The following is a 10,074-nucleotide window of genomic DNA, read 5'->3' as shown; positions in this document are numbered from 1 at the left end:
GAATTAAAGGTGTATGTGAAAGATGCTTTTGAAGTAATAACTAGAAACACTCCAGCAACGCCGTGTAGTATTTCAGTGGCGGATCAGAACAGATCGGCGATATGTCATATTTTTTTACACAACTCAAATACAGTCTAACATCTTCTCGGTGAATCGAGAATGGAAGCATGTGAGCTATGACATACCCCGACTTGAAACTTTACTACAAATTTACTGCCATAATACTTACACTAATAACAATTATTTGACTTAAACTGAAGAGACGAAATAGTTGACTTATCCTCTACATGTAGGTTTCCAGTTGTCACACCACTCAGCGAACTTAATCAGCTGCTGAAAATAAAACGGGCTAAATCTTAATTCTACCATGACGTCAGTAAATACTGGATTGTGATTGGTTAATCAAAGTCCTTCAGAGGTATATAATCACGTTATATACCTCAGATTTTTTTCCCAAAACGTTAGGTATTTGTTTTAAACCTGAATACCACAATTATGGTAGAATGGAGATAAACGTACTGTGTTGGAAGATCAGAGGTATATAACGAAATTATAATAGCTCTAAATTTGGTTTAAAACCGAACCGAATAGCTGAAAATAAACCGGGCTAAATCTTAAATACTACGCTGCCGGCACATTGGCTACACTGGTTACGTAACGACCCGCGGCATACGTTCAGGGGCTATTCGAGGAGATTCCTCTCCTTCTATATATAGTCCCCATAAAATAATACAGTCTTGATCCAGCGTCGATGTATGCAGGGATATGATGACATGCATCAACAGACGCCATCTGTCTCTCATCTTCGAATGGTGTCTGTAGTACCAACCCACCGTGGAACGTTGCTCATGATATCAACCACTGGGTTGTCCCAATTATATACAGGCCGCTGTCCTATCTAGCTGGAATATGACAGCGTTGTAAACAGCAAACAAACAAAGCATAAACTGCTGTGACAGTTGGTTTCAGAAACATAAAAAATGCAATTGATTTTCTTACCATAAACAACAGGAATTATGAAGGATATTATTATTTTATTATAGACAAGTTTTACTGAAGAAAAGCTGTTTGAGCGTGAATGAGTGAATGCTGTTTCCTGCAAGTCAATTATCAATATCTCTGGCGGTGTCGGACAAATCTGAAAGATCCACGACAACACATGGTTGTTTAACACTGCAAGCACCCAGCAATATTACAGCCATATGGCGACGGTATGTAAATAATCGAGTCTGGGCCAGACAATCCAGTGCTTAACAGCATGAGCATCGTTCTACGCAAATGGGATATACGATGACGTGTCAACCAAGTCGGCGAGCCTGAGCGCCCGATCCCGTTAATTACCTCTGTCGACAAGCATGCCAATGAGGACAGAACAGCTGGGAGACACATTTTCGAGGAAACATTTCGGGAACTTTTGATTTCTCTATATTTTCATGTTTTTGTCTTTAAAGTTCAAGACACTTAGCTGAAATGTGAAGACAAGATGAAATGTGAAGTTTCTCAGTTAAAACGTCAAGGCCCTTTCTTGAAATTTCAAGACATTATGTTGACATTTAGAAACGTGCATATTGAACTATAAAGGTAATGCAATGAATTAAGAAAACATGTACATTGTAACTAACCCAAAACAATTACAGTTCTGTTAGTTACGACCGAAGTTTCAAATACGCAGTCATTGCCAATCTAAACTTAGAAGAAGGCTTAGCTCCGCCGAGAGCTCGGGGAAGCGCTTTTTGCGTCTTGGTCGACATACGGTCATTGGGTCTGGTTTCAAAATCGAGTTTGCCGTAACACTCTAGTCTATTTTCCCTCTCCTCATTCCCCCCCACCCCCACCCTCCCCCCGAGCCTATACCTATATCACCTGCCCTACACAGACGGACCCAGCCTGTTTTACATGGCCAATCACTGGCTTTACAGTGCAGGTATAAGTATTTCTGGTCGCCGAACTCCCCTCACCTCACTCGGCATTTTGACACGGAACTCCACGGTGGGGATGCGTATTCGCGCTGGTGCCGTTATTTCGAGGCACTGACGTCACGAACAGGTTGTTGCCAAACAAAAACGCAGCCTCACTTTCACCTGAATCACGTGAAGTTTTTCCTGTATAAAACAAATCCAAATGCGATGTCTGAAAGAAAATCTCACACGGTCTACAAGTGAATGCCAATAGTCATCCCACCAGGTAAGCACTCGTTCACACACCTGTGTTGGGCAGTTGGTCATCATTGTCTTTTCGAGAACTGGCGATGGCCACTCTCATGTGTCTTTGTTTCTAAACACAGGTAAATTGACACGTCTGTGTTATCAAACAAGCTTTAACTAATATTGTTTTATTATTCACACCTTTGACACTATGACATGCATTAACTATTGATAGAGAGATTTAATGTTACGTACTGTGTGACGATTGAGATAATACACACAGACGCCATCCCAGCACGATGACGTTTCAACTCTGAACTCGCTCTGACCTACTAAGCAGACACTACAACCACTGACGGTGACAATGACAATGACAACACAGGCGATGACATGTCAGTCACATTGTCACGCGTCCTGGTACATGTCGTCAGTCCGTTATATACCATTGTATCTCACCTGCGTGTTTCTTTTCTGTAAAGGTGCATGTGAATTTACCTTTAATGATTGTTACCTATGTTTTACCTGTGATATACATGACAGACAATCATTGTGACACAGTCCAGCTTGAAATTGTGTTATGAATAGAAGGAATGTGTCCTCCAAGACGACGTCATCGGTGTCGAGCGGTTGACGCTGGAGCTCATACGTTTGCAACTTCACTAACTGTTTTATTTAATCATATCTGTTTCAAAACAACTCTTCCGTATCTTAGCAACAGATGATAATCTCAGCCATGACGTTATTGCTGTAATGTCTAATTATAGGAGCAAGATTTGTGTTTTATTGTTGATCGGGCCATTTCTAGAACGTGGTATTTGATGGTTGAAATAGGCTAAACTAAGTGCGAAGTTTCTTTTAAGAACGTTTGTAAACAAATGCACGTGGCTCGGGTCCAAAGTTTATTTTTGGCTCCGTTAAGGAACCATGCTTAGCAACACTTTCCTAGCAACGTGTCTGGCACCACTGGCAACAGCGTCACAGGTACGGAATGCAAGAACGCAGTAGATTATAGAAGGGCGGGGAGATGATGCGCGTTTCACGTGATCTTGTCTGTTTCAGCGCAGGCAATGCCTGCAAGCGGCACTGTCGTGACGTCATCATTCCACCACCGTCAGGTGCTCGTCGAACGACGGTCGAGTGGCATGGCAGCAGCATCCCCACCCTCTCCTACCACCCCTGCGCCAGGACCCTCTCCCCCGGAGCCGGTGGCACAGAAGACGGTGTTGGAGCAGTTGTTTGAACGGAAACTTGTAGAGGGAGATTTCTGGTACGTGGTGGTAGCAGAGTGGTTGGAGCATCTCAAACGATACGTGGGGCTCTCCAGCACGAGAAAATACTACCCCAAGCGCGTTACCTCACCCCCAGGGGCGATCGTCACACGGAGAGACTACGCACATACTGCCGACGTAGTACACGAAGATGCTTGGAGGATGTTGATTCAGTGGTACGGGTTGTCGGATGGGCACAAGCCGATGAAGCTAGTGGTGTATCACTACTCGAGGGCTGCTGAAATAGAACACAATCAGAATTCCTTCAAGGTGATGCTGTCGAATTCTCCCCCGGAAGACTTCCACAACGTGAGGTTCAGCAAGATGGAGAAGGTTGGTCACATGGAGTGGAAGATACGGGAGTTATACCACATCCCTCAGGATAAGACGACACGGATGTGGGCTAAGGCGGACGTCGACAGTGACTGGCGGTCTGTTTTCTACAGAGACAAGACTATAGGTCGAAGTCTTGACATTGACTCAGATTTTACTCGACCGATTGTTGCATTGGAGGTGTCAGATCCAGATGGGATCTGGAACTCAAACCCCGAGAACACGGAGTCTTGTCAGGACAGCCCCATCGGCCCCCTCGTCGATCACGACATCTTCGAAGATGTGACGAGCACTTGGGAGATTGACATCCACGACCAGATCGACCACATTGGAAGGTCCTTCCTAGAAAAGTTGCACTCAAGCTACAACGTTTTCGTTCAGCGCGCCAAGGATTACGTGGATGAACGTGAGAGTCGACTGAGACATCGTGAACGTGACATGAGTACGCGCGAGAGGAACATCGACCTCATGTCTATCCGTCTAGAGGACCGCGAACGTCGTCTCCATACAGAACTCGTCACTTGTGAAGAAAAGATTAGAGAGTACGAGCGGCTCAGACTTGACCTTGAACGTGACTTCCGGGACCGAATGGAGGAAGCGGAAGTGGGTGTTCGAAAGAAACAAGATGAAATGGACCGAGAAAGAGAACGGATGGAGGCTGACAGAGCCAGGTTCGAATCTGAAATTAAGGTTTGTGACACTTTTTTTAATGAAAACGTTTCTCATCACTTACCCACCTACTGCATACAACATTACCCAGTTTATAAAAGCCACATCCTATAACAGATGGGTATTATACTCTGGAAAATATGCACATGATCCATATTGATGACTCACTATAATCATTAATCTAAAGTAGCACGGGTATCTGAAAATATGCCCGGAGGTACCGTTTAGTATCATACGCCCAGGTACGGGACATCTAGAATGGTCTACTCGCTATACCCCCATTACAAGAACCCAGATCTTCGTCACCCTTACCACAACATCTCTCTCCTCCATAGCGTCCTCCTCCCTATCTACACGCACGTACTCACACGCGCATACTTATTACACTCTATACAAGCATCTGTCCTCACAACCGTGCACATCCAAGATCATCGTTGTAAAATAGGATTTTATGTACATGTTATCAGATACCATATAATAAATGATCTAATTATATGGTCTCTGGTGATGTGTGCATTATTATCCTATAGATGTTAATTATATGCAGATTTGGACAGAGACACTTTAGTATTTCATGTACTCATCTGATTGTGGTTATATTCTCAAGATCACGGCGAGATGTCCAAATATGATCATTACTGCTAATACTTTATATAAAGGACCTTTTATTTTTGCATGTGCCTTCACTGAATATATTTATTTTACAATTTAATAACAGTGTGTGAAAGGCATTGTTTATTTCTTAAGCAATGGTCAAAATGCCTCTTCAGTAAACTAACGCGTCGCCCCAAATGCTTGTCATTCCTTTTGATAATGCATTCTTCATTTTTGACACGACTATCAATGTTATCTATTTAAAACGTGACTCATAGTGCTAAAGTTTTACCATTTCATTTGTGTCCTGGTCTGACCCGGCACACTTCCAGGCCTTACCTGATACGACTTCTCTTGTGTCCTGATACGACCTCCCCAGTGGTCAGATCTCTGCAAAGCGACATTCCCAGAGGTCTGACTTGATACGACCCCAACCTAAACTCCGTGGACTGGTCTGATACCCATTTGTTCTTGTGCCCAACGACCATGGGCTAGTTGTAATTGCCTGTCGTGGGTTGAAATCCCAATTTTGCCTTATTAACAAGTCATAAACTTTTGACCCTCGGGTTTAATCTCCTCAACCATTTGTCTATTTTTGATTGAGCCATCTTTGTAATGTAATGTGATGGCGGTTAACGGCTAGTCAATGCTCTTTCAGAGGATGTCAGAGATGTACAAGATTCAGGACAGTCGGATCAAGCTCGACATCGGCGGCCATCTGTTCACGACGTCATTGTTGACGCTAACGAAGGACCCCGACTCGATGTTGGCTGCCATGTTTAGTGGGAGGCACGAGCTGAAACGAGAGTTGGACGGGAGTTTCTTCATAGACCGAGACGGCACCCACTTCCGTTATATCCTGAATTACCTCAGAGACGGTTGTATCAAGGAAGGTATCCTTCCGCAGAACGAAAATCTGTGGCGGGAACTTCTTACCGAGGCGGAGTACTATCAACTTAGTGGTCTGGTCGACTATCTTAGTTCTCTTCTCTACGGCAAAACGTACACAAAAGATGGCGATACTTTTGTTTGATGGGATTGTTTAAAATCGCCACAAGGGACCTCCAGTGAAGATGGGCCTACGTCAACATATCGCCAGATACACTTCCACCCAACAACATGCTCTCTGTGCTACACGTGACACGAAGTTTGTAACTTGTCTAGGAATACGTTACAGCTGAACTGCCTACAACGCCTGGAATGTAGCACAGAATTGTAACTGTTACACCTTTTCACGCTGCATGTCTACAGCCATCAGATAACTGATGCGGTGTTATCAATAGGGGGGATAATGCTGATAATATATATGATATATATTTACTCGTTTGACAACCCATTGTGATATTGCAGCTTGATGCGTAAAGAAGGAACTCGACAGATCACGTCGTCCTGTGGTTAGTGGTCGTGGACACTGCAATGAAATGTGCAGAGTTGCGTCCCTTCCATATTCATACGATGTTTCGCTTGACGTTGGTTTATCATTCGTAACTACTCGCCTCTTTCCGTAACCTGCAAGAAGGCTTTCCGGAATGACCCGAGTAGTTACGAATGGTTGGTTTATGTTATAAAAGTAGTTACGAATGGTTGGTTTATGTTATAAAAGTCTTCGACATGTAACTTTAATTTAGTCCTGTTGAAAACAGTGTTATAGTCTAACTCGCTCTTGGTCAGTGCTAGTATGAAAAGGACAACGGACAGACTGACTGAAGATGTTGTGGAAGTTTTTACATCCTGTGCGTCACTCAAACCTGGATTCATCAAAGCTGTTTCCATATTTGTGCCTGCTGTTTTAGCACCTGGGCTTGTTCTCCACTGACAAACCCACCTCCAGATGACGGTGAATGTGATACGGTTCGTCATCCGATACTAGGTCAAGGTGACATGTTTCTGTCTGGAGTGTGCAACTGATGGTGAGTGAGTGAGTTGGGGTTTACGCCGCTTTTAACAACATTCCAGCAATATCAAAGCGGAAGACACCAGGAATTGACTCTGACATTGTGCCCATATGGGGATCGACCCCAAGGCTTGACCAGCCAAACGTAACCACTAGACCCATCTACAGTTGAAGAACAGTGTTTCTATGAACAATAGCACAATGTACTAACATTCAGGCTGCATGGAAAATAAAATTCAAGTGTTGACCATTTTAAGTACATAAAGAACATTGTTCCTGTTTTTCTTGTCTTTCGCTAACGACCGAATAATTTTTTTTATTCCTAAAGAGTTTGGTATTTCTTTCGAACGGTCGCTTGATAATATAGCAACAGCTTGCTGGTTTTGAAACTGGTGGTTCACGGCCCTGATTAGGTACCTTTTCCAGGATGAGTGTCGAGCACAGAGCGAGGCCTCTGCCCGGAGTGAGGAAAGTTGGCGGTTAGATCCCCGACCCCGTCATGCCAGAGGGCTGTCAAAGACGGTAATTTTTGTTACCCTGCCTGGACCCCAGAATTAAGGGGACAAAACAAGGACTGAGTATCGTTGTTAAACTGCAGCATGATACTTCAGGGGGCTACACATCGGCAAACTCGCACACACACGTGCTTCACGTCACTTGGTAAATCTAGTAAACTGAACGCGAATTAAACCCCACCCCACCCGGCATCTCACTTCACCTCACGAAAACTCTATACAACGCATTGAGATCTCGGAACGTCGTGATCTCATCAATCTATGCGGGTAATGTTAGTGTCTCACAATGGGGATCGGACGGGCACGCTGATTGATTGTTTCCGGCATCTTACCTGCAGATGGTCATTTCATTCTCGGATATATAAACCTAAAGTGTGCTTCTCACTATATATTAGGTCATCTCTTGTTTTCCCAGAATAACCGCATTTGATGTTTTTGTTTTGGAGGGACATGTTTCACTTTTCGTTAGTAAGGCAGCTTCCCAGGGTTTCGTTTTCCTAACTTTATATGAACATCAACATTCAAAGGATACATGAGTGTTTGAAATCAATTGAAAAATATCGTTCAAGACTAAACTCACAATACAAAGATTTTCCGAAGCGGGTTTGGAATAGCAACTCACTCACCCGCAGTCAAAGGCTCTACCGCACGGCCACCGGTCCGACGAGGGTGGGCTGGTTTAAATATTTTAGTTAGAGTCACTGTCATTAAATTGATTTTACGTGCGCTTCAGTTATTGATATGTAGCTTCACTAAATGATCATCTACATTGTAATTACCCATCATTGACAGTATATATGATAGAGAAAACACTTCTCGGTTTTGGTAGACAATGTAAAACCATCGGGGTCGGGACTCCGACCCTCGGGATTTCCCTCCCCCGATGGTTTTACATTGTCTACCAAAACCTCGGGGGCGTGTTTTCTCGTCTACATTTATCTGGTTCCGACTCGGTTATGTACAGACCGTCGCGCACTAGGTGGCGTAGAGCTGAGTACGGTGTTAAACAGTATTCACTTGCTGAGTCTACCTCATGACGTGCGGAATATGCCTGAATCATTACGGAAACAGCTTATTATACGTAACCGCTCAGCGGTCAAATATAATCCGTACCATCGATGATTCAAACTCACACGCACCTCGGCTACCACAAGTATTAGAATCTGTATTGTACTGAGTGAATATAGTTTATATGCCGCCTTTAGCACTATTCCAGCAATATCACGACGGACGGCACCAGAAATAGGCTTCACGCATTCTGCTCATGTACTATATTTGGACAGCATAATGTAACGCATGTTAAATGGCCTATCGTTTATAGTGTGTGGTTTCAGGTTAGCTATCTGTGATGGACATTACTTGCTGTTTGTGAAACCAGCACAAGTAAATGCCAACGTGACATGAGGCCAGAGTGCAGCATAAGGTGTTTGTGATTGAGAGCGGGTGGGAATAAGTGGATGGTGTCGATCGTTCCGTTATATATATGTTCTTTTTTATCTGTTTTTGATGTTCATTGTTCACTATAAATATCTTTTAAAGAGCCTCACGTTCTTGCGAGTGTTCGGGTGATGAGATTGTAAGAAGCGTCTTAAAATCTTCACAACTTCCACACCATACTCGCGTCAGCTTGTGGCTGCGATCTCATTGCCTGCTTTTTACAATTTGTTTGTTGTTGAACACCGCACTGAACAATGCACTTACTGATAACTATCATGAACATCAAAACAACGACATGCATCAACCAAGTCACCGAATCTTAACCACCAAATCAGGAGAGCTATCTGCACAGACCGGGACACATTTAAGCAGTGTGAAAAATACACAAACTCGGAATACTTTTGAGCCTAGCAACATATACTGAACAACAAAAGAAACGCAACTCTGGTATTTTGTCAAGTTTTAGATAGAAGACATAAACATGAACGGTTACTTTTATGAGATTTCATTTTTTTCGATAAATTACGTTTCTTTAGCTGTTCAGTGTATCATCGCTTCGCATGCCTGCGAGACACAGATTTACACATACAGGCTGTGCGATTTATAAAGCTGGTTTAAAACATAGTAAAACCCAAGTGTAAATTTGCCAAAAATGTTTAGACAGACTTGTGAAACTATTCATATTTATCCAAAATGTTTAGCATTTTGAAATGCAAATATGTTTTGGTTCATGAAGACAGAATGCCTACAACGCGAATGCTGACACTGTGCAGAAAGATTGCCAATGAATATGACAGACTTCTACTAGATCGATGGTGAAGGGGGCATCGATTAAGTGCCATTGATGTACCTGTTTGCAAGCTGGTGAAGTGATCGACAGTGTTCTCCAATAGAGCGGAAAAGGCCTTCACTGAGTCATTGGTACACGGAGTCATCCCAGTGCTCTCCGTGCACACGTGGTCCCCAATACAAACACAGGTCATTGACCATGAATATAGGTGATATTTTTGTACATCCACAAGTGAACTGACGAATGGGGGGCACACATCATTCCAATAACAGTAGGCCTGCTGTAATTGTTATTTCATAACGCATGTGATAATGTTGGTATCAAGGCTTTAGACCAATTTAAATTGATTAATAAACAACAAAGACTGAGTTTGCCATAGAAAATAGTTCATTGAGCAAAAAAAAGAAGAAAAAAAACTAAAAATTTAAAA

The 10,074-nt window shown here is 43.1% G+C and overlaps 1 protein-coding gene across 1 annotated transcript; it reads left to right on the top strand.

Annotated features, from left to right (window-relative positions):
• The first annotated feature begins 1,956 nt into the window (after positions 1-1,956).
• Positions 1,957-7,182, top strand: LOC137265998 (uncharacterized). Its single transcript, XM_067801495.1, has 3 exons — positions 1,957-2,184; positions 3,204-4,435; positions 5,667-7,182. The coding sequence occupies exons 1-3, from the start codon at positions 2,163-2,165 to the stop codon at positions 6,039-6,041; spliced, it is 1,629 nt and encodes a 542-aa protein (XP_067657596.1). The 5' UTR covers positions 1,957-2,162; the 3' UTR covers positions 6,042-7,182.
• The last annotated feature ends 2,892 nt before the right edge of the window (positions 7,183-10,074 follow it).

This window comes from Haliotis asinina, chromosome 15, assembly GCF_037392515.1.
Source record: "Haliotis asinina isolate JCU_RB_2024 chromosome 15, JCU_Hal_asi_v2, whole genome shotgun sequence".
Taxonomy (NCBI): Eukaryota; Metazoa; Mollusca; class Gastropoda; order Lepetellida; family Haliotidae; genus Haliotis; species Haliotis asinina.
Note: the sequence above shows the minus strand (reverse complement) of the source record. Positions and strands in the feature narration are given on the sequence as shown.

Coding starts and splice junctions, on each gene's coding strand:
- LOC137265998 (XM_067801495.1), top strand. CDS start 2,163: ATGCCAATAGTCATCCCACCAG. Junction 2,185..3,203: donor GCCAATAGTCATCCCACCAG/GTAAGCACTCGT, acceptor TGTCTGTTTCAG/CGCAGGCAATGCCTGCAAGC. Junction 4,436..5,666: donor GGTTCGAATCTGAAATTAAG/GTTTGTGACACT, acceptor ATGCTCTTTCAG/AGGATGTCAGAGATGTACAA.